Raw genomic sequence first — 26551 nt, 5'->3', positions numbered from 1 at the left:
AGATTGGAGGGGACATGCCCCCTCAACTCCCGGGATTTGCGCCAGTGATTACAGTCATGACTATTAGTATACGTGTCAGAGGTCATTTGACTCCTTTTATTTCGATAAATCTTTCCGGAGTGCCTGATGTTGATATACGTAAAGTTCTTCTAGACGAGTATAATTTTACTTTACTTGCATAATCCGATAATTCTCCTACAGAGCCTCGCTTTGTTGGACAAGAGGTCATAGGGCAAAGATAATATACATACTGTATGTATCTGTAGCGTTATCAATAGATAGGCGCCAACGACAGAGGAAAGATTATTGCTTCTGCTTCGAATATCATTGGAACGTTGATATTCTTGGTTCGGTTGGTCACAAACATTGCCTATTTCTGGGACTACATGAAGAAAAATCTAACAGGTAAGCATTAACTGCTAATCACAATAAAACACAGTGGTATAGAAGTTAGAATACATGCCGATACACTGTAGCCTATCCCGTAAATTTTCATGAAGTCAACCTGTATTCCCCTCCTTTGATGCTATTGAATCATTATTTACTTCCAGTCAGTTGCGGCGGCTTTTGAGGAAAAATCACATTAGTGATTAAACAGAACTTCGTCGTTCCAAATTAAGGAAAGAAAGTTTGCCTACTGTAATAATTCTAATACAGAAAAAATATTACAGTACGTGGATTTTCTTCACTTTGTTTATACCGATAAAAGTTTGATGTTTTCGATTTGACTTCCCTCATGAGCCGTCATTGTTCCCACTTATAAACAAAATTTAGAACTAATTTTTGTACTCATACGAAATAATGTTTGGAATAATTTTAAAGCTGAATTCCTCCAAGAATAGTAGACTTAAAGTTGTTCAGCTGCACAACAATTCTCTGTTTTATCTAGAGAAGTGGTTCCCAACCTAATTTCTATCACGACCCGAAATTTATTACATCCTCTTGCCAAAGACCCTCTTATAATTTCTGGTTTGTGATAAGCTTGTGTAGGATTTTTAATATACTTATTGCGGATATCTCACGATTTCAATAATAGTAGAATGCATTTCTTGTAGACCTATATAGTGGATGCAGTAACTTCCTTAAAAGCGAATGGATTAAAACCAAACCCTTTCATTTGAATTGATATTTAAACAACTCTGCACCTGTTGAAAACGTTTAGTAGGCCTATTTTTGTTGTTCTTAACAGTGTGTATGAAAATAAAAATATACCTACCAGCAGTAGGGGTGCTACAGAGGGGCGAGGAGGGGCAACAGCCACCCCAATATTGTTTCTCATCCACCCTTCGCCCATCCATTTTTCTATGTACAGCCGGTGAATAATAATAATAATAATAATAATAATAATAATAATAATAATAATAATAATAATAATAATAATAATAATAATAATAATAATAATAAGGCAAAACAAGTGTGGTTACCTTGCCTCCCCAAAATTTTTCTTGCCTCTCCTCTTGCCCCCTACTATTACGAGCCTAGCGTCGCTACTGTCTATCAGAACAAAATTCTAAATAATATTTAAAAATATTTTCCGGTATTAGATTCTAATTTATCTCTTCCGCTTATCTTCGCAATCCCCATGAAACCCTCTCGCGAGCCGTCTAGGGCTCGCGATCCCCAGGCTGGGAAATCTTGATGTAGAGTATTAAAAGCATATACTGTATGCGTGTTAATAAACGTTCTAACAGTCTGTACATGTTTCCTGACAGTCCGCCAAATTGTAACAAAGGGGCGTTGCCTTGTTGAAATATTGCGTTGAGTTGATTTTAGTTTAGCGTCCCTTTCAGCAGCTAGGCTATATGAGACGTGGACCTACTGATTAACGTGGAATCCGAACCACATGAGCTCCCTCCGGGAATCGAACCCGGGTCTCCCACGTTAAAGGCGCGTACGCTAACCGTTTAGCCACGGAGGAGCTCTTGAAATATTGCGAAGGATATGTTAAAAATGATAATGAGAAAAACGTATCCAATTAATCCTAATCTGATGTCAAAACCCAAAATCACGTGCATTAAAATATTTGTGATAGCATAACAGGAAAGAAACATGAATGGACTGTTTGATTTCTATTTTATGTTCTTTGTAAGCAGCGAAGGTGTATAGCTGAAGACTTATTATTAAATGAAGGATTTAAACCACTGCGTGGAAATGAAATGAAATGTTTGAGATTTACCTCCCACGGTTATGCCGGTTAGGCTAAGTGGAATGAAGAAAGTGGGAGGAAACGGGAGAACCCCGAGAAAAATCGCACACACGGTGTTTGTCCACCACAAAGTTCACTTGGCGGAGCAGGGTTTGAACCCGGAACCCCATGCACCAGAGGCGAATGCTCTACTACTGAGCCACCGCGGCCCCAAACCACTGCTTGGTCAATTGCCACAGCTAAGAAGCTTTTATGCATCACTTTATTCACCCAACCGTTTGTCTTTACATACCATTTTCTGTTTCCAATTGTAACCTTCTTCTCCCTCTCCCTCTCTTTCCTGCCACTATACTCTATAGCAAGTCCTCATTATACAGTTCCTTCCCGCCCAATGTCCCAACGAGTTTTTCTTCCTCGTTATTATTATATCTAAAATTATCCTTTTCTCACCCATTACTCCTCAACACCTTGCTATTTATTTTCTGATCTACCCAGCTAATTCTTTCCATTCTTCTCCAAACCCACATTCCGAAGGCTTCTTTCTAGTATTTTAAAATCACTTATGCGTAATATCCATGTTTCTGGCATATAAATTACAATACTCCTTAAGATGCATTTTTATGAGCTTTTCCCTCAACTGTTTATTCGAGGACCCACAAAAAATATAGGCTACTGATGGGAGAACTTTGTTTACGAGATGTCCAAAGAAAGACAAAAAGGATTGGAGCAGAGACGGAATGGGTCAGTGGGTCAAGTGGATCAAGGTTTCTAGGTGGGTCAGTGGGTCATAGGTCAAGAGCATGTAACCCACTGTGACCCACTGCGAGCCACCACTCACAGGGCCGGATTTCCCAATAGGCCCGGTAGGCCCGGGCCTATGGGCGCAAGCTCCCACGGGGCGCAGGGCCGAGAGAAAAAAAAATAAAAATATTTAGAAATAAAAATAATTAGCCATAACTTAACATATTTTTTGAATTGATTTTTAAAAATCAGGCTAATAAAGCATTCTGATTTTGAAGTTCATTGGAACAAATAATTGTTGGTAAAGTTCACCAATCTTTTGTTAATACATTAACGGTATTTTGTTAAGCCTAGAACCAAGTAAATTCCTCAAAAAACTTGCAATGATAAAATTGCATCGTGGAGTGGTGTTTAAGCAATTAACAAATAGGCCTGATATAATTTTTTAATAAAGGTTTTTAGGAAAGTAACTTAAACCAGACTAGGGGCTGGAAAAAATTATTGGGCCTAGGGGCGCCAAAATGCTAAACCCGGCCCTGACCACTCACCGTGACCCCTGGAACCCACCACCCACCATAATCCACTGCGACCCACCGACTCAGTCTGATCTACCGACTCAGTCTGATCTACCGACTCACTCTACTCACAGCATTATAGACAGTATCTTCTGAAGACTCGTAAATTTGTCTGCGATTTATTTTCAAGTCCTTTTTCACTTGTTTCTGTTTACTTAGCTGAGGTGAGTAGGCTATATCTAAGTGAAAAAAAAAACAAAAACTTCAGACACTTTCGGATATTGATATTTGTAATTGTAATAATAGCAATAGGACTTATACTACTACTTGGCTTTCGAGACCTGTGAGATTTTAGAGGAGCTAACTACTGGAAAAAATACATTTTTGAATCACTGTAATATATAAATTATTATATAAAAAATTGAATTTAACTATATGTGCCTGATCATCACGGCCAAATTGCAAAGTAAAGTGATATGACTTTTGATATATAGTTAGGCCTTAATCCAAACTGGGATGTTATATTGCTTCCATTATAATACATATCCTAGGAGGTAGTGAGGATCCGAATTTTTGCGAAAAAAAATTGAGTATCTCGCAGTGTATCTCTCAGTATACACTGAATTTACGGAGCTGAAATTCAGTATATTAACGATTTATTGAAAATAAACAGAACGTGTCCTAGCATCTTTTAAATTTCTCCTTTATGTGGGGGGCACTTTCTATATATGTAAAATTGGTAGTGAGTTGGGTTTCTAAAAGTGATCAAAAACGATAGATATTTGTTAAGAAAAAAATTCAGAAACAAAAAATACAGTGCTTCGCTTCATACACCCATTACTTTCTACAGTAATAATTGCTGAAGCTTATGTTTATTATATGAAGCGCTTACAGCACAGGGCAATTAACTCATAAAGTTGTGAGAAAGATAGGCATAAAATTTGTACTGTAAGCTTAATTACACGGAAAGTTTAAGTTTGCATTGTATGCATAATTATATGGAAAATTTTACTTTTTTTTTTTTTAACGTTGGTTTACTTACCTTGATTTAGGACTTCCAAATTTCATCTCTTTTTCCACTGAAAAGTATCGATAATTCGACAAGGAAATGTTTATACTATGATAATTTAATTGAAATTCATCGTAATTTGACGCATGATAAACAGTAGTGTGGAAATTAAAATGGAAGAAGGGGGTAAATTCCAAGGCACCTCTGAACATTTCCCTGGAACCACGTTTCCTTTTGCCTTCTAGAGGGGGAGGTTTCTTGGTAAAGACATCAAACATTCATGTGTAATTACAAAAATTAAATTTATAAACAAATAAGAAATCATCAGTTTATCAGGCTTTAATTGATAATTTATGCACAAGATTTCCTATCGAAGGTGTGATAGGTGAAGTTATGTTCTCCATGAGTCGACATTGCCAACTGAAATGATTGATATAGAAAAGGTGTTGTATGGTGATAGGAAGGTGATACTTCTTGCTGAGTATTTCAAAACTGACCGAGAAAAATCGTTATCAGACATAAGTCTAACAAGCAGATTGTCGATGAGCAGATAGTCATATGTAAAGCAGATTTCGTGGAAAGCATACTTACACTAAAGTACATATCCTATATCGGTAAATTTATATATATATATATATATATATATATATATATATATATATATATATATATATATATATATATATATATATATATATATATGTGTGTGTGTGTGTGTGTGTGTGTGTGTATGTATGTATATATAAGGTGTTCAGTCAGTCCCCTGACATAGGGTAACTCTGTTATAACCAGAGTTACAACAAAATCTAAGAGTTAACACTGCCTCCAAATAGAATGAAGTTAGAATTTGAAATGGGAGCTGGCCATCGACACGTTTGCGTAAAAGACAGTAAATTGATTCAATTGTGTTGTGAATCCAGGTAAATGGAAACGTTGCATTTTCACTTAACATTTGGCGTGTAAAGAGTGTACAACCCAAACGGCTAGTCCAATTTAAAAAATTCCTTCACTTTAGATTGAAAACATATTTCGAGACGGTTTCCCCTCTTACATTTTGTTGTAACTCTGATAATTACAGAGTTACCCTAAGTCAGGGAACTTTTGAGACACCCTCTCTCTATATATACACGCACACATACACACTTATATATATAATGTTGAAATGTAATGATCTTAAGTACAGTATTAACCCTTTTACGATCGTATGGTACAATTTGTACCACACGGGTGTTTTCTGGAACTTTGCGTTATAACTCTCCCATTTGAGCTTTCTCGTCCGGGTATTTTTCTTTCTTCAAGTCTAGAGGCATTGTAGAACACCCTACGTATGGTTTCACGCCTTCCTGCGTCGAGACATATGAGGTGATGACGTCATAACTTTAAAAATATATATTTTCTTTTTTCAGGTCTATTTTCATTATATTTGGCGGGTTTACTTTTGCACCTAGAAGATTGAAATGTTGCACAAACATTCAGTCCATCGAATAGTATTTATCAGATTTTTTTTAACTCTGTGTTAGCACAGGGGGGTCCAGAGGGTAAAATGTTAAAAAAGGGATACTTTTTACCAAACATCCATTTTTTCTCTATTTTTACGCCTCAGACAGATGATGGAGACATGAGAATGGTACCGTCTCAAAAGCAGTTTTATTCTGAAGAGAATGAAGGTGGGCGAATCATGATCCTAGGGTAATTAAGGATGTCTCAGGGAATTTTTACCCAAGATCCTTTTTATAGGGAAATCTGGGGTACTGTCTGGTATATTTTTTGGCGGACTTACTTTTGCACCTAGAAGATTGAAATTTTGCACAAACATTGATTCCACCAAGTAGTATTTGTCAGGTTTCTTTCAGATCTCTGCGTTACAACAGGGGGTTCCAGAGGGGCAAAAAGTTTTAAAAAGCAGACAATCAATAATAAAACACACAAATTACTGTGTAGCCTTACGTGAGAAACTCCTCTTTACCCTCTTCCAATATGGCGAACCGATTCGAAATATGCGAATTTGATACCATCAAATATCTCGCATCAGAGCATCTGTAGTAGTATATATTAACTCAATGCTTGAGCCACGTCTCAACCTTATTGTGACGGCTATTGTCGCCTCATTAGTGGCATAATCAAAGGTTTGATAAGAGACATCAGTATTTGTTTCACCTTAAAAGAATTGTGTCCTTATCATACAGCATAAATTATAGTGTTTAACATACACAAACAAGTGACCTTTCCGATTTTCACATCACTGCACATGAGAATATAGTTATGTACAGCGTTTTGTTTAGATCAATGAGATCAAAAATAGGTCCGATCTTGGATTTTTTTCTCGGTATAGGCGTGTCAATAATATACAATATTCTCCTTTCTTCAGTGAAGCAGAAAAATATAATGTTATTTCATTAGGAATCTCTCTATATTTCAGGTTGCTGTGAGAACTGATATAGGCTGAAATGTATACAATTTGTAACAAGAAGAAACTAAAAGTCGAACCAGTGGTTGTTCTACAAAGACTTCCACAAGAATCTATAAACAAAGAAGAAACTCATAGTTCAATACTTAAAGGATGTTCACATTCTAAAAGCAATACGATGCAACTAAAAATAGAGCGCCGTGAACCAGCGTTGTTTTCAGATGTAACGTGCGATAGATTGCTACCAATTGATATACACAATAAACAAGTGCATTTATATGAAAAAATTAGCCTCCAGACATCTGATAGTAAAAGTGAGTTATTGGATAATTTGGAGACGAAATGCACATATGAAGATTTAGAGGTTTCCTCTATCAAAAAAGACAACGTTTTCAAAGATGTACTAGACAATGTACTATTTAATAAGCTATTAGGCAATAAGAGCAAACAACTTTTAAAAACGAAAGCAGAGTATCTACAAGACAATCACGGTTCCGAAATATGTTCTAACACAGAACACAAAGTTTCAGAAGACACTAAACGAAATTTTGTATATAATACAACATTTAGAACGGAAAATAATATACATTACAGCGAACACCAGTCAAATTATTTGAGTGAACTAACAGAAAGTTTGCAGAATGACACAAAAGTCAAGAAAGTTATGGAAAACAAAGACAGTGTTAATGTGCATGTTAAGGAGGAAATATCAAACTGTTCTAAGCAGCTTGCAGCTCGCAAAACTGAAAGTCTTGTTCCGTTAATTACAGAGTAAGTATTTTAGTAGGTGTTTTGTGGCATTCGCAGGCTCCGGAGGTCACAGACTTGCAGTTATTTTGTTGTTTAGTTATTAATTAGTTGTTAATTAGTTATTTAGTTGTTGAGTTAATTTTGAGTTTAACATTCCTTTCAGCAGCGAAGCTATATGAGATGGGACCTACTGATTAACGTGGAATCCGAACCACATGAGTTCCCGCCGGGAATCGAACAAGGGTCTACCACCACGCCAAAGACGAGTACGCTAAGCGCTTAGCTACGAAGGAGCTTTAGTTAGTTAATTGTCTTACAGCTATATATAATACTGGAGAGTATAGTTAATGTTAATGGTGTTCGTAAGAAATACAAAGCATTCATAGGGTTAATATTTGTGCTCTCCAGACCCAAGACACACTGATAAGAGGTAAAACTTCCAAACCAAAAAACGTTGGTGGAACATTTATTTTCATGCCTTCCATCGACAGAAGATAGCACAAGATTCTCTTTTATTTCATTCTTGTAATGGTGGTCAGTCAAGTAAAGAAACATATGCTTTACATTTAAACATATAATGAATTGTATTGAGTGATATGGCGCGCATTACCAATACTCAAGCTGTAACACTCAAAGTAATATTTTAGAGTACTGCAATGAGAATTGAACACACACCAAAGAATTGAACAATATTTCTTTCATTAAAAAAAATGTTCCGGGAGGGCACACTTAGTATTAGGAGAGACACATATTATTTTTACACGGTTTCGGTATGATTTATGCTTTATGTTATGATTTATTTTAGGTATGATTTATTTTAGAGCAACCCACATTATGCTTTATGTTTTGTTTAATTATGCTTTATTTTTTCCAAATTATGCTTTATTATGCTTTATTGTTAATTTCAATCATTGTTTTACATTAATTGTATTTACTATACGTTAAATATTTGGTAGCAGACGGGTTATGTCGGAAATTGACTGAGAGGGACAGTTAAGGTGCCAATCGATTCAGTAGGACATAAGGAGTGTTTTAAAGTTAGTCTCATCACTTGCTGATGTGTGGTTGCCGAGATATGTAACATCAAAATATAAAAGGAGTATGCTGTAGAAAATTTTTATATCTGAACGTATTTTACTGTAATTCTTTCTCTTGTTATAGAAAAAAAATACTTTTGAGATCTTTTCTCTTATCCATAAAGGTTAAATTGTTCTTTATTGATACTAATTTTCGACCTTATTTAATTTTCATTGTTAAATAAAATTCTTGTTCTAGTAACCACTACTCCTTTCGATAGAAGTTATGTTTTTAATTTAAAATCCCTTCTATTTATTTTTTCAATGTGATCTTCAATAGCTTTTTAGCCAGTTACACTTTATAAGTTCGAAAATTAGTAGCCTATCAATAAAGAAGAATTTCGCCTTTATGGAGAAAAGAAAAGATCTTATAAGTATATATATATATATATATATATATATATATATATATATATATATATATATATATATATATATATATATATATATATATATATATATATATATATATATATAAGAATGGAAAAAAATACAGTAAAATTTGTTCAGATAGAAAATATATGGAATGAGTTTTGCACACTACAAACTGCTTAAAGTAAATACTTGAAATTAGACAGTATATAGAATTTGTGACATAAGGTAACCCTTAGGTAATTTTACTTGAAACGGGATGGTAATTATTATAATAAAATATTCACATGCTGGTGTGTGGTTACCGAGATATTCAAGATCAAAGTATCTATAATGGGAGGGAGCTATAGACAAATTGTGAAAATCGGTTCTAAAGCGTACCGCATGCAGCAGAAGCCAGCACATTGTTGTGGGACAGTGTGGAAACGGTCAGTCACAGTTTAAATGAAAAGTCTAAATACCAATTTTCTGTTGTTGTTTTTTTTCTTTCAACTACAAGTGATTTCGTGAAATGAGCATCTTGTTATAATAATTACCATCCCCATTCTTCCCGTTTCAAGTAAAATTACCTAAGCGTTATCACAAATTTTATGTACTGTCTAATTTCAAGTATTTACTTTAAGCAGTTTGTAGTGTGCAAACCTCATTCCATATATTTTGAATCTGTACAGATTTTTACTGTAATTCTTTCTCTTCTTATAAAACAATACTTATAAGATCTTTTCTCCATAAAGGCTAAATTCTTTATTGATACTAATTTTCGAGCTTACTATTGAAGATCACATTGAAGAAAATAAATAGAAGGGATTTTGAATTCGAAACATAACTTCTATCGGAAGGAAAGAACAAAAGAATTTTATTCAACTATGAAAATTAAATAAGGTCGAAAATTAGTATCAATAAAGAACAATTTAGCCTTTATGGATAAAAGAAAAGATCTTATAAGTATTTTTTAAGTGTGAAAGAATCACATTAGCAAGAAAGAAATGGAAGAGGTTTAAAATTGGCAAAAGAATTTTATTCAACAATGAAAATTGAATAAGGTCGAAAATTGGTATCAATAAAGAAGAATTTAATTTAATTAGAACACGTAATTAATTTAATTACGAATTAGAAAACTACCTTTCGCTGGTTTACGTTACATATAATCATTAGATTAACTTGAATTCACGTTAATATGAGTATGGTTTTAATACTGTATTCTAGCGAATTTCCACTTGAACATTTCCTATATTATTGATTTTTTCTCTTTTTCTCCCACAGCTCATATAAGTCACCAAAGAATGAAGACAGAACTGAACCAAACAAGGAAGATCTTACTAAAGGTTCTGATAAATTAATTTCAGTTCGTTTACAGAGGCAAAAATCAGAAAAGAAAACAAAAAATGTGACAAAAGGAGGTCGCAACTTAGTGCATAATTATTACCTGAAAATTCGCAATGATTTAAGACGATGTTACCATTGTGGGAAGTGCTTTGCTAGTATGACACATCTTCACAAACATTTAAAATCACATGACACTCATCTCTGTGTTGGGTGTGGACAATGTTTCTGTACTGAATCTGATTTGAGAACTCATATCGTGTTTCACTCTAGATCTAACCGTTTCACGTGTGACGCATGTGGGAAGATATTTCCAGCAGCCAATCAACTTTCCATTCATTCTAGAGTTCATACAGGAGTTAAACCATTCGCATGTGAAACCTGTGGGAAAAGATTTACTCAAGAATGTACGCTTACTAAGCATCAGAACCTTCATAAAAATTTGAAACAGTTCGTTTGTAAGAAGTGTGGAAAACGTTTAAATTCGAAAGATAATCTAGAAAGGCATCTCCGTGTTCATTTTGGTATCAAACCATATCATTGTAACGAATGTGAAAGGTCATTTTCTGATCCAAGTGCGTTCAGAAGACATAAGATCATTCATAGCAAGTTAAAACCATTCAGCTGCAATGAATGTTCTCAATCTTTCGCCGATAGTAGTGCGTTATACAGGCACAAAAAGATCCATGCAAGTGAGAAATCTTATGTTTGCAATGAGTGTGGCAAATGTTTCCTTGTAAAAGAGTACCTAATTAGGCACGTAGATCTTCATATTGACTTAAAGGCATACTCATGTGAAGTATGCAAAAAATCATTTTGCCGTGAAACACATTTGTTGAAACATTTAAGAATCCATTCTCCATCGTATCCTTATACGTGTGATAAGTGTGGTAGTCTTTTTCTAACCAAGCAAAACCTCACTGCACATATAAAGCGACACTTGAAAAATGATAACACGTGTTCTGTATGCGGTGTGTATGTCAAGGAACAACTAAATGTTCACATGAAATTACATAGTAATTCTACAGATATATACATTTGTGACGTGTGCGGTAGAACCTACAAACGGAAAGAAGATATTGCAAAGCATATAATTAAATTACATTTGAAAATGTAATTCATTTCAGTTGTAGCTAATCAAAATAAAATATACTTTTCATGTTAAAATTTTACAATTGCTATATAGTGGCTAAAGAATTGCAATAAATTAATGTTATACGCTAGTTTCTCTAGTAATTGCTATTATTAACAATTTGTCTTTATATCTTTCCTTGTGGTTACTAGATAGTTTCGTTCTACTATTCCCAAATACAGAAGGTTTGATTGATCGAAATGTTCACTAATAAATGAACTCACGGACAGTTCACTAGGTCCAATTGATGACATTATCTGTATTTTATGTAATTTGCTACACGATTTATTGCTTAGTACAACGATATTATGATAAATAGGGTAGAAGGGGCAATTGAGAGGCATGTTCCCGTCAACTATTTTTTTTTTCACTGGTTATAGGTGTTTTCTCTAGTTTTGGAAGTACTGATTGTATGTCGCAGACTCTTCTCCACTTACTGTGGTAGTGGTAAACTTTCCACATCTTTGCTTTTGATGCCACAACATTTTTATTGCTGTTGATCCGATTTCCAGCCAATTAACCCCCGGGGGGGGTAATTTGGTGCAAAATGATTAAAGCTATTGCCACTGCACATAAATCCGTGGGAGTAAATGGGTGTAAATGAAGAAAACAGAAGCTTTCATTTGGTGTATACAACTTGTATTTCACTGAAAAACTAATAGTTTTATGTGGCATAGAAAAAAAATATACCTTTGGTTACACAAAATAAGGAGTAGCTTGTTTTTAAATTTTAAAGATATGTGAATGCCTTTTCAAGCCTTCCAGATATTGTTTGTAGCACAGTATGCTGTCCTGTGTAGTGTTGTAAAGGCCTGGAAAAAACCGGAAATTCTGGGTTTAAAAAAAAACAGTTTTTTACTGTTTTTTCCCGAGCTTGGAGAAAACGGAAAAATTGAAATTTTCGAATATTTTACTACATTATGCTTTTAAAATGAGAACTATTTTATATTTACTAGTTTACAGTTAAGATCATTTAGTAGTTATGTTTCTTGTGTTAGAATAGGGAAGTTTTGTGGCAACAAATATATTTGCACCACTCCTTTAAAGTTAGCACCGTGATAGAATAGAGTTAAGACTACAAAAGATACTAAAATATAATCGTAGTTAGATTAATTAATGTAGACGCATGTAAATTACCTTAAGTAATCTTATAAAGTTACCGTTTTATGGCAGGGAATTGTTAAAATAACAGGGACAGAATCATTTTAGTTAATACCAGTATGTTAAAATCAAATATATATATTTTACGGAGATCCGTATCTTCCTTGCGCTGTGTAAAATTTTTGGAAATTTTGAACCCATTAGAAAAAATCTTTTGTTCGGAAATATTGGCAAAACCCGGAAAATATAATTTAAAAACTATTTCTTCGCCTGATGCTAATCTTATTTGCTGTAAAGTGTCTGTGGCATATATATATTTCGCTAGCAGAAGAAAAATTCTTAAATCAACGGCTTTTAATTTTACTTTTTAGTTTTTTGATTTGCGATAAAAAAATCCCTCTTTATTTGTATATATTTTTCGAACAACTCAAAAAGAGAGATATCTTATTTACATACTAGTTGAATATGCCCATGCTTCACACGGGGGCTGTATTTGGAAGTCAACGCCTAGTGGAGTATCATCATTGATCTCAGCGACTGCGAAAACTATGGATTTGATACCAATATCGGTCATTTTGGGCCATTTTTTACGTCTCGGTATCCCCGCTTGCTGACTCCCGGTCCGCATACAATTGTAGCTGAATTTTCAAATCATCGCTAAAGGAAGTGTTATCACCATTGATTTAATCGACAGCGAAAAGTATGGATTTGACACTAATATCGGTCATTTTGGATTACTTTTATATGTCTCGGTATCTCAGCGCCCCCCCTTCCGGTGACTGGAGCCGAATAGCTTGAATTTGGAAGTTAATGCGATCGGAGTATCACCATTGATTTCAGCGACCGCGAAAACTATGAATTCGATACTAATATCGGTCATTTTCTACTACTTTTACATGTCCCGGTAGACATTCCCCTGAGATCTCCCTGGGTCCAATTTTGACAAAAACTTTTAACTCTGGTCTGGAGCCTGGACCAAGGTATCCGTGACTAAAATTTTGTAACTCTCGGTCAATTTGTCTGGTTCCCAAGTCGGTTCCGGTAAACGCCCCCTGAGACCCCCCGGTTCGAAATTTAAAATAAATTCTTCGTCTTGATCTGGGGCCTGGACCAATGTACCCCTGACCAAAATTTGGTAACTCTCGGTCCACTCGTCTGGTCCCCAGGCCACACACTGACAGACAGACAGACAAACACACAAACAAACTCTTTATTTTATTTATATTAGAAGATATATATACACATACACCGCACAAGTGCGTAAATTTGAGCAGCGACAAATATATTAAAGAACTTAACATGTGAAACTTCCGTTCGTTATTATTAAAGTGTAGCAGAATACCCGTTCTTCGCACGGGAAGAATACGTATCATTTGGGGTATAAAGAGCACCAAATCTGTCACTAATGAAATTAGGGACCCCAAAAACTATGAATTTTGCACTAGTATCAGTCATTCTCAATTACTTTTACATGTCACTCTCCGCCTTTAGGAGTACTAATGGGTACTGAATTTAGATTTAAACTTCATCGCAAGTGTCACTGTTCACCTCAGCCACCCCGAAAACTATGGATTCAATATTAATATCAGCCATTTTCGATCATTTTTAAATATCCACCCCTTTTGCCTCCCACAAGTTGAGGCGCTGAATTTGGACTTAAACAGCATCGGAAGAGTTAATGTTCATCTCAGGACCCCAAAAACCATGGATTCGACACTAATATCGGCCATTTTCAGTCATTTTTATATATCTCCCTACCCCAATTTGCGGGCCTGAATTTGGATTTAAACGGCATCGGAAGTGTTAATGTTCATCATAGCAATCCCAAAAACTATGGATTCGGCACTGATATCTGTTATTTTCCATCATTTGTATATATCTCTCCTCCCCCAGGTCACGGAGCTGAATTTGGATTTAAGCGGCATTGAAGTGTAACTGTTCATGCCAGCGACCAGAAAAAACCACGGATTCGACACTATCAGTCATTTTCGATAATTTTTTATATCACCCCCTTCACCCTCCTTAAAGTTTCGGCGTTGGATCGGAAATGTTACTGTCCATCTCAACGGCCCTGAAAGCTATGGATTTACAGTAATGTCGATTATTTTGCATCATTTTTATATACCTCCCCCTCCCCCAATTTGCGAGGATAAATTTGGATCTAAACGACATCAGAAGTGTTACTGTTTATCTCAGCAACCCCAAAAACTATGGATTTGACACTGATATTGGTCATTTTATTTATCCCCCTCCCTTTCCTTCAAGTTGCAGTTAGGGATGCGCACGAGACGTCTCGAAATTCGAGTCGAGACAAAATATACGAGGTAAAATATACGCACACATCAGCCAGAATATTATGACTACCTATCTTATTGTCAGTATGTCCACCTTTGACACGGATAATAATTGCGACGCGTCTTGGCATGGACACAATGATCCTTGAAAAGTCACTGGAGAGAGTTGGTTGGTACACACAGGCAAGGGCGCCAATTTTTCTTTAAATTTGGGGGGGCATTCAGATACAGAAGGCATATATATATGCGGATTTTAAGACAAATTGCATTCAAATTATGCAAAATATTGTATATTCATAAATACAATGCAGGGGCCCACATGAGCTTTGGGGATGCCCGGGCCCCCTCGGCCCCCCAGGATCGGCGCCCTTGCACACAGGTCACCTAATTCCCGTAAATTCTGGGTAGGGGGCGATGCGCTCTGAAGTCACTTTCAATCTCATCCCATTTGTGTTCGATTAAGTTCAGATCCGGCGAGTTGGGCGGCCAGCACATCACTTGGAACTTGCCCCAGTGTTCTTCGAACCATTCAATCACAATCCTGGCCTTGTGATATGGTGCATTATCTTTTCGAAAAATGCCACTATCGTTGGGAAACATGGTCGTCATGAAGGGGTGTACGTAGTTTGCAAGCAGTGTGTGATACGCCTTAGCCGTCATGGTGCCTTGCTCGAGCTCCACTAGACACATGGATGTTCACATGAATGTTCACCGGAGCATAATTAAGCCGCTGCCAGCTTGTCTCCGTCCCACAGTACAGGTGTCAAGGAACTTTTCTCTTGGAACACGACGGATTCGCACCCTCCTATCGTCATGATAAAGAAGGTATAGGGATTCATCATACAATGCAACGCTCTGCCACTTTGCCAAGGTTTAACGACGATGGTCATGTTGTAATTTCAGTCGTAGATGCCGATGTCGTGGTGTTAACATTCGCTCATAGATGGGACATGGGGTTTGGAGGCTCATCGTTAGGGGTGTTCGGTGCACTGTGTGTTCAGACGCACTTGTACTTTGCCCAGTAGTAAAGTATGATGTTAGTTCTGCCACAGTTCGCTGCCTGTCTTGTTTTACCAGTCTGCACAGCCTATGACGTCCGAAATCTGTAATGAGCTGGGGGCGCCCAACCCCTCGACGTTTGGACGTCGTTTCCTCTTGGTTTCGCCACTTGTTGAAGACACACAGCACAGCACTCCTCGAACACCCGACAAGTCCTGCAGTTTCCGAAATTCTCCTGGCTAGTCTCCGGGGGCCATTACAACCTGCCTTCGGTCAAACTCAGATAGATCGCGCGCCTTCTGAGTTGCTTCCATTCTACACACGTCCAGCACTCTCACTGATACTACATGCACCGTACGTGTGACTGACTAGCAGGCATTCGTCGGCAAGTGACACAGATATCTCCTGGACGGGAATTATATCGATAGTAGGTTGGTAGTCATAATGTTCTAACTGATCAGTACATAATAAATAAATTTAAAATGTAGGAAATTTTCAACGTTCTGATTAACTTGCAGGAAATTTCACAATAACAAGAAGTAACTAACTTGGACAAAACAACGATTAGTTGATGGGACAATCTTTTTTTTCTGGTTTTTGAGGTGTGAGCTTTGACCATGCCTTGTGAAATTTTGATATTTGTGCTCATCAGTCGCGCTTCCATTTTCTTCTAATTGTTCCAGTTCATGATAATTAACAATACATTGAGCAGTTCGAATACATGTTCATGTTTTCATTCAATTTAACTCAAGCCGCTTCAGATACTATAGAGTTGTATTTGTTAAGAAGAATTAATTACGTATTAGAAATACACCCCAACAAAAATTCTACGTGCTTATCTGCTCAGTATTCAAGGTTTTAATTACAACCTGAATTGTTAAAATGCGAACGTAAGTTGCATTAGATATCTAAGCATTTCCTGTGGATAATTCAAGCACATGCTAATTAAGGTCTTTCTAGCAAGCGCTTCTGCTGTTCATAAACCTTACGCATTCGAGGAGGAAAAAAAGAATGAAATGAAATCTTTGAGTTTTACGATTATGCCGGTTAGGCTAAAGGAGACGGTGATGATGAGTGATGAATGAAATGGTGGAATGAAGAAAGTGGGAGGAAACGGGAGAACCCCGAGAAAACCCATGCACACGGTGTTTGTCCACCACAAAGTAGGAAAAAAAAGGAAAAGAAAGAAGTAAAATTGGTAATTTTGCAACTGTGACTCACTCGGGCTAATACCATCTATTCTCAATGGAGCTCGCGTTCGCTAATCTGAATGAGAATCACACTAGTCAAGATTCTCACTAATTAGAGCTTGAGCTTGAAATTCACTGTGAAATTCTCTTTAGCTCGATCTCGTAATGCTACACGTCCTTTCCTGTTTCTACATTTGTCTCACCATTTTCGATTTATAGGGGTGGCCGTGGACTTTTCAATTAAGTTTTTCTTTACATTTTGACCCGCCGCCATTTTGCACAGGGTTGTCGTAGAGAATCGAGACTTGTTCAATTTTCCTTAATTTTACAACAGCTTTCAAACGATGGGCTACTTAACCTTGCCTTTTGAAAATTTTGAGTTGGACCCCGTCTGGGACCCTGCGGGGAACCCTGGGTCAAACTTTTTTACCCCAAAAAAGTGTGCCCTTGAAAATGATGGGATACATGTTCACCGAGTTTTTCATTTCCCAACCGTTTCCGAACGAATGACTTGGTTCAAACTATTCTACCAGGTAATTTTTTGTAGGTTTTACATTAAAAACCAGTTGAGAACGCTTCAAGAGCATTGCCAGAACGAATTTAAAAAGAATGGAGATATGGAGCGGGAAGGATAACTGTCATTGTTCCTAGATGGAAAAGTAAATCTTTCTATCCGCACCTTCTTCTCTTTCTCGCAAAAAATAGCAAAATATCATCTCTCTATGACTCACGGTTCTCGAGATATGGCTGCTTAAATATCTAGAAATTCGAACTTTTTGGCCAATATCTGGGGAACAGCGGCGTTGGCCAGTAGACCGATAACCAAAAGCCACAGGTTACTATTTGGTACCAAAATATTTACCATCCTCGTAGGTATTAATCAACATCAATATCATCTCTCTGCAACTTATGCTTCTCTAGCTATGGCTTTTTAAATATCTAGAAATTGGCCATGTTTTTGGCCAATATCACCTGAACGGTAAGCCATAGAGAGATGATATTGGTGGTAATCAATCCCTAATAGAATGTTAAACATTTTCGTACCGATATTAATTGGTGGCCACTGCCCAACTGGCCATTGGCCAAACCATTGGCCAGTTGGACAGTGGCCACCGGTTACTATTTGGTACCAAAATATTTACCATCCTTTTAGATATTGATCAACACTAATATGATCTTTCTATGACTTAAGGTTCCCCAAAATTGAAAAAATCGCAAATAACAGACAGACAGACACACAGACATATAGTAGAGAATTCAGTAACGATTTTTTTAATTTCGTTGAATATGTTGTAACTCAAGATATCCCGCCCGGTGGGACGTATAACTTCGGGATTCGTCTAGTTATAACATATCAAATGCGAACACAATTGTCTCGTTCGGATCTCAGTGGAGTCACTCAATTGTCAGTAAACAACTGTCTTCTTCAATTAACAAGTTGCAATATCTCGAATTGTTTTCTCGGTATATATTTCTGGTAAACACGATAATTTATTGTAATAACGGTAATTGTAGTCTAAGATACGCGATAACGAAAATATGGCATTATAGACTAAGATAATAATATGCAAATGTTACACTGGAAAATAAAACCTTTGGAAAATCGCAAAGAGCAACCTGACATTCATGTTCACAGTCATACCTCATTATTTAATTTTAATGATTACTTCATTATTTAATTCTGTGAAACTGTTAGAATTAATTATAGGCTTAGAAACGCTTTCAAAATGCATTAAAATTATAAATGACAAGTAAAAGGTGTCTTGCTGAGCCTACCTTGTAGGGGCACCCTGAAGTCTGCTCCCCCGCACCGCGGGGTCTGCGCGCCCTTTATCATCGCCACTAGCTAATATGAATATGAAACAGATGTCAGGCAAGGACAACTAGCGGTGTTTCCCATATGATCAGACGATGACTTATTTATGGCACGAGCCATAGTAGAAGGCGGCATAGTTGAAGAAACTATACCCTCTCACAAGTAAACCTTACGTTTGGGTGAATCGAGTTGCTGACTGAGACACATATGAGAAAGTAGTACTAAATGTGGTCAGTATTTCAGTGAAGTTGTAGGTGCGAAGCTCCAGGGGTTTAGAAGATACAGCTACCAGAACAGAACAGAATAGTTATCATACAGTTGGAGGTAAAAGCTCTGTAAGACCTCTTGTAACGACAAAAGGTGAATAACAAATATATGGGTACATATTAGGACTAGGGGAAGTCATATATTGAGGGTATACCTGACGGCGGCCATCTTGAAATTCGCCATTTTGAATTAAGGGTAAGTTTTTAAAATAGGAATAGGGTCATGTGATACATGATTTAAGGCGCAAATTTAATCAGAAGAACAAAGGTGACGTTAATTTTGATTTACGCGCAATTAGTAAAATGTTACAGGGAAATTAAATATTGTTGCAGCATATGTATTAGTCCTTTACCCCACCTTGTAAATTTTGTGTTAATGATAATAATTAAATTAAATGCAGGTGGATAAATATTAGGTCTATGGTAAGAGTTGATTTGCTGGCGGCCATGTTCAAATCCGCCATTTTGAATCAGAGAAAGGTTTTAAACAAAACGCAGAACAGTGACACCTTATTAATAGCAAATTTTACCATAACTCCAACGGTATAACCATTTTTGCTTTATCATTAACCAGCACAAAATTAAATGGATAGCTCCTTACGACTACTGCTTTGACGGAATTGTTAACGACAAATGTGTCACTCCTCGACTGTAACTCGATTGCCTTTGTCAGGTGTGCTCACTGTGAGCATAGTATTTGTGCAAGTCATGCACTCTTTTCTGAACTACATATTGATTGTAGTGATTGAGGACTTTTCTGGAAGAAAGACCCAAGTTCAATTATGACTCAATTCCACTTTGGTCATTTTTCCTTCAATTGGCAACTTGTTTATGCGATAACAAATGCTGATTAAAGCAAAAATGGTTATACCGTTAGATTTACGGTAAAATTTGCTATTAATAAGGTGTCAATGTTATGCGTTTTGTTTAAAACTTTTGTCTAATTCAAAATGGCGGATTTGAACAGGGCCGCCAGCAAGGCAACTCTTACCATAGACCTAATATTTATCCACCTGCTTTTTATTTAATTATTATCATTAACACAAAATTTACAAGGTGGGGTAAAGGACTAATACATATGCTGCAACAATATTTAATTTCCCTTTAACTTTTTACCAATTGCGCGTAAATCAAAATTAACGTCACCATTGTTCTTCTGATTAAATTTGCGCCTTAAATCATGTATTACATGACCCTATTCCTATTTTAAAAACTTAACCTTAATTCAAAATGGCGGATTTCAAGATGGCCGCCGTCAGGTATACCCTCAATATATGACTTCGCCCTAGTCTTAATATGTACCCATATATTTGTTATTCACCTTTTGTCGTTACAAGAGGTTTCAAAGAGCTTTTACCTCCAACTGTATGACAACTATTCTGTACTTCCATGTGATGTTCTGGTAGCTGTATCTTCTAAACCCTTGGAGCTTCGCACCTATAACTTCACTGAAATACTGACCACATTTAGTACTACTTTTCCATATGTGTCTCAGTCAGCAACTCGATTCACCCAAACGTAAGGTTTACTTGTCAGTAACCTTAATTGCACGAAAATTTCCAAAGCAGGTTCATTGACCTGAGTACCGCATCTTGCCCACTTTGTCCAAGAGTGGGATGGTTTGTTTCTAACTTTTCTACCGAAAAGTATTTGTCTGGAATGGTGTTTCGGACACAATAAAATAAAGAAAATATACTAGGCAGAGAGGGAGAGAGCAGGAGGAGGGAGTGTACCAATTATTCCTTCCTCTAAACTTCCCTTCGCCTTCTACAAGAGAATGACCGTGCATTTTTTTTTAATTTCCATATAGCGAGAAAGTGCTGGGGGATGTGAGAAAAAACCTGTAGGATTTCAGAACAAGTTTATCTCTTGTTTATCTTGGTTGCTCCCATGCAAAAAACCATTCTTTTACATAGGCATTTCTGCATGCTATAAGCATATATATCTTAAATAAAAACATAGAATATGCTGAATATGCTCTTAAGCACTAATATATGCATTAACCTTTGAAATATGCATTTATATGCACTATAAAACTTCAAAATCGAGCTGTATTATCGTTGTCAGATACCCTTACCAAGTCTAACAGAGATGCATATAAGCAAATAAAATGTGCATTTGCATAAAAATCCGATGTCTACTCATTACCAATCTCGTAAGTAGCATGAAAGCACAGTGCAGAACATGCATCACTGTCTGTGGTAATCACATAACCTTATAAGGACCACTTAGACCTTCTGTAATGTCTGAGGAGACATCATGAATCGCAGTGGTTTCAGCGTTGACTTTGAACAAAAGTGTCATATTTTCTAATCATGTGTTTCTTTGTATCATACTTTCTGTATCATACTTTCTATGTATGGTTCAAGTTCCACCAATCTATGCTACTTCGAACATATGAAACTTACTTTCGCAAGTGACATAGCACGCGGAATTTACTTTTGTCCTAAGAGTGGCACAACAGTGTATACCGTACCTAGGTACATATACTAGCAGAAGTGTCCGAGTTACGTGCGGAAGAATAAAGTTTAATGAATAAAATCCCAGAAATTTCAGTGTTATACGAAATAACTTTTTTCCTCCTTTAAAAAGAGGAAAGCTGGAATACGTGTTTGCTCATTCTTATTGAGGAGTTTATAATCAATAATTCACGTCTCTGACTTAAGTGAATCCTCACATTCAACAGTGTGTGCTTACAAATCTGAAGTTAGAGCAGTATAGGAATTACTGTTTCTTACTTCATAAGCGAAGTGTTTGCATGCTGGATTTCACACCTCCAACTCAGGCCTCCAACCATAACTTAAAACAGGAGAGGGCAAGATAATTTTGGGCGGCTAACTCGAAATGAAATCTTTCAGTATTACTTCACGTCGCACGATTTTGCCCTGCAAGCTAAAGAAAACAGTAACCTTGAGAATGAATAAAATGGTAGAATGAAGTAAGTGGGAGGAAACTAGAGAACCACGAGAAAGTCCACATACACGGTGTTTCTGTGCCACAAAGCCCACTTGGCCCCAGCTGGGGATCGAATCAGAGTCCTCACACACCAAGGGTGAAAGCTGTGCCACTGAGTTACAGCGGACCCGGGGCCTGGTCGAGTCCACTTTACGTTCATAGTTTCGTAGTACATAAATGTTACGATTATGAAGCCTTCGAAATGCATTAAACAATTAGCTTGATTTGATTATGATCTTATATTAATAGTTTCTGTAAATTTAAAATTGATTACAAAATGAATCCTTAATTTTATTAGGTGAATATAAAATATAGTCCCAGCACAAAACAAAACAATCTGGAATTGTCATGAAAAAAAAAAGGAAATAGCGTTGCAACCAGAAGAGTAAAGTGAGAAGTGTATTTATCTCACAGTGAACTGCTTTGATGCCAAGTGGTCTAACTCAAAATTTCAATTTTCCAAGAGCGGAAGTTGAAGTTCAATATTTCATGAACAATATATATTTCTTTTATGTTGGGAACCAAAACCATAACTACTGTATGTAGTTTATTGTTTCATTTAGTGTTTAAAAAACTCCTTTTAAAAAATACCTATCTATAGAAGTGAAAGGTACCTAGGTACTAGTTCTTGGCATACATGAAGTCCATTTATTGTAACCAGTGGCGTATTTACGATTTTGTTTCGGGAGGGGCTTTGCTAACTTTCGGGGGGGACTTTGCCTGAAAATGTGAAAATTCTGCAAGATATTTCATGTACTTTACTATAATAAGTAAGATTTCGGGGGGGGGCTTAAGCCCGGAAGCCACCCCCCTAAATACGCCACTGATTGTAACATACTATGTAAAATAGTCTCGTATCATAATATGTGATGTATACACGACTCCAAAAGTGCATTACCACCTGCAATTCTCGTTTTCCTGCAATAGCAGGCAACCCAAAAAGCTCGGCGGTTGAGTTGGTTCCGAATTCGAAAGGCGCTGGACCAAACCTCAATTTTGTAATAAATATATCAGTGTGGCAGACTGCAAATGAGGGAATAAAACAAATTGTTAAAAATGACAATAATATTATCATGACGGAGATGGATGACATCAAAAGTTACAAAATGATCTTACTTTAGCAGTTCAAAAAAGATGAATGGCAAAAGACACATATCAGAGGAAAACATTTCTCTCCTCACCTCCCAAAAAAAGAATCTCATAAAAAAGAAAAAGTTACATAAAGTTACGTAAGTTTTAATATAAAAGCCCCACTCTATATTGTGAAAGTTGACACCCGAAAGACAAGAACAACTGAACCAAAGTCAATAAAATTGTGCACAGATATTGTAGACGTAAAAGGAGGGAATACGAGTTTCGTATTTTCCTGGAAAAAACGGTTGGGTGGGGCACGGACCCCTCCAAACCTTTTATCACGAAATATCAAAACTGCTAGTAACAGTATGTCAGAAGTGTGTAAAAGACATGAATGATTGCAACGGAACATTTTGTATTGAAAATACGCAAAAACTAAAGGAATACGGCCTTTTTAAATTTTCTACGGAAAAACGGATTTCCCACCCAAAATTTTGAAACTTGATGTCCGAAAGGCAAGAAGTGAACCGAAGTGAACGAAATTAAGCGCAGATATTGCAAACGTAACATGAGGATACGAGTTTCGTATTTTCCTCGAAAAAACGGTTAGGTGGGGCACGGAACGTGGTACGGAAAATCAAATGTGCTGGTAACAGCATGTCAGATGTGTGTAAAGGACATGAAGAATTTAATCAAACTGCGTCTATGGACAATACGCAAAAAATAAAGGAAAACATTTATTTAAATTTTCTGTAAAAAAACAGTTTTAAGAGCAAAAAGCTCAAACCCAAAATTTTGAAAGTTGATGCCCGAAAGGCAAAAGGAAGTGAACGGAAGTGAATGAAATTGTGCACAGATATTGTAGATATAAAATGGGGGAATACGGTTTTAGTATTTTTCTGGAAGTAACGGTTCGGTGGGGCACTAACCCCTCCAAACCTTTGATCACGAAATATCAAAAGTGCTAGTAACCGTATCTGAGATGTGTGTAAAGGACATGAAGAATTGCAACGAAACTTTATGTGTAGACAAAAAAATAAATGAATATTGTTGTTTTTTATTTTCCGCGGAAAAACTGTTTTAGAGGGAAAAATTCTAACACAAAATTTTGGAAGTTGACGTCCGAAAGGCAGAAGAAAAAATGAAATCTTTCAGTTTTACGTCTCACGGTTATGCCGGTTAGGCTAAAGGAGACAGACGTTGATGATGAGTAATGAATGAAATGGTGGAATGAAGAAAGTGGGAGGAAACGGAGAACCCCTAGAAAACCCACGCACACGGTGTTTGTCCACCACAAAGTTCACTTGGCGGGGGTTGGGATCGAACCCAGGACCCCAAGCACCAGAGGTGAATGCTCTACCACTGAGCCACGGCGCCCCCTGAAAAGCAGAAGTAAACCGAAGTGAATAAAAATTTTCACAGATATTGAATACGTAAAATGAGGATACGAATGTCGTATTTCCCTGGAAAAAACGGCCGCGTGGGGGACGGACCCCTCCAAACATTTGACCACGAAAAATAAAAGTTCTTGTAACAATATGTCAAATGTGTGTATAGGACATGAAGAATTGCAACGAAACTTTGTGTATGAACAATAGGCAAAAAATGAAAGAATACGTTTTCTTAATGTTCTGCAGGAAAACGGTTTTAGGGGGGCAAATGAACCCACCCCAAAAGTTTGAAATTTGACGCCGAAAGAGCAAGAAGAAGTGAACCGAAGTGATTGAAAATTTTTCACACATATTGTGAAAATAAAATGTGGGAATTCTAGTTCCGTATTTCCTGAAAAAACTGTTAGGTGGGGCACGGATCACTCCAAACATTTGCTCAGGAAATATCAAAAGTGCTAGTAACAGTATATCAGATTTGTGTAAAGGACATGAAGAATTCCAATGAAACTTTATGTACGGGCAATACGCAAAAAAAAAAAAAATGGAAAAGGGTTTTTCTGCGGAAAAACGGTTTTAGGGGCAAAAGCTCTCACACAAAATTATGAAAGTTGACGCCGGGAAGGCAAAAAGAAGTGAACCGAAGTGAATCAAATTGTGCACGGACATTGTAGACATAAAATGAGGGAATATGGGTTTGGTATTTTCCTGGAAAAAAGGAGTGGGTGCGGCACGGACCCTCCCTAACGTTTGATCACAAAATATCAAAAGTGCTAGTATGTCAGATGTGTGTCAAGGACATGAAAAATTGCAACATAACTTTGTGTATGGACAATACGCAAAAAGTAAACAAATACGGGTTTTTTAAGTTCTGCGGGAAAACGGTTTTAGGGGGCAAAAGCTCCCACCCTAAATTTTGAAAGTTGAACTCGAAAGGCAAACAGAAGTGAATCGAAAAAAATGAAATGAAATCTTTAAGTTTTACGTCCCACGATTATGCCGGTTAGGCTAAAGGAGACGGTGATGATGAGTAATGAATGAAATGGTGGAATAAAGAAAGTGGGAGGAAACGGGAGAACCCCGAGAAAACCCACGCACACGGTGTTTGTCCACCACAAAGTTCACTTGGCGGGGGCTGGGATCGAACCCGGGACCTCAAGCACCAGAGGTGAACGCTCTACCACTGAGCTACCGCGGCCCCAAGAAGTGAATGAAGTGAGTGCAAATGTGAACATATATTGTAGACATAAAATAAGGATACGGGTTTCATATTTTCCTGGAGAAAATAGTCGTGTGGGGCACGGACCCCTCCAAACCTTTGATCACAAAAAATTAAAATGCTAATAACAGTATGTAGAAAGTGTATAAGGGACATGAAGAATTGCAATGAAACTTTTTGTATGGATAATAGGCCAGAAATAAAGCAATACGGGTTCTTTTATGTTCTGTTGAAAAATGGTATTAGGGGGCAAAAGCTCCCACACAAAATTTTGAAAATTGACGCCCGAAAGGCAAAAAGAAGTGAACCGAAGTGAATGAATTTCTACACAGATATTGTAGACGTAAAATGAGGGAATACGGTTTTCTATTTTCCTGGAAAACAGGGTTGGGTGCTGCATGGACCTCTCCAAACCTGTGATCACGAAATATTAAAAGTGCTACCAACAGTATGTCAGATGTGTGCAAACAACTTGAAGAATTCCAACATAACTTTGTGTATTAACAATACGCAGAAAAATGAATACTTTTTTTGTTCTGCGGAAAAACGGTTTCAGGGGCAAAAGCCACCACCCGAAATTTTGAAAGCTGACGTCCGAAAGGCAAGAAGAAGTGAGCCGAAGTGAATGAAATTGTGCACAGATATTGCAGACGTGAAATGAGGGGACGAGTTTCATACTTTCCTGGGAAAAACAGTAGGGTGGTGCACAGACCCCTCCAAACCTTTGATCCCCAAAAATCAAAGGTAATAATAACAGTATGTCAGATGTGTGTAAAGG

General features: G+C 36.9%; 1 protein-coding gene across 1 annotated transcript; it reads left to right on the top strand.

Annotated features, from left to right (window-relative positions):
• Window positions 1-260: 260 nt before the first annotated feature.
• LOC145669697 (uncharacterized) lies at window positions 261-11710 on the top strand. Its single transcript, XM_081737990.1, has 3 exons — window positions 261-405; window positions 6831-7589; window positions 10280-11710. The coding sequence occupies exons 2-3, from the start codon at window positions 6859-6861 to the stop codon at window positions 11454-11456; spliced, it is 1908 nt and encodes a 635-aa protein (XP_081594116.1). The 5' UTR covers window positions 261-405; window positions 6831-6858; the 3' UTR covers window positions 11457-11710.
• Window positions 11711-26551: the final 14841 nt, after the last annotated feature.

The sequence above is a fragment of the Thermobia domestica genome, chromosome 14 (assembly GCF_964235325.1).
Source record: "Thermobia domestica chromosome 14, izTheDome1.hap1.1, whole genome shotgun sequence".
NCBI lineage: Eukaryota > Metazoa > Arthropoda > Insecta > Zygentoma > Lepismatidae > Thermobia > Thermobia domestica.
Note: the sequence above shows the minus strand (reverse complement) of the source record. Positions and strands in the feature narration are given on the sequence as shown.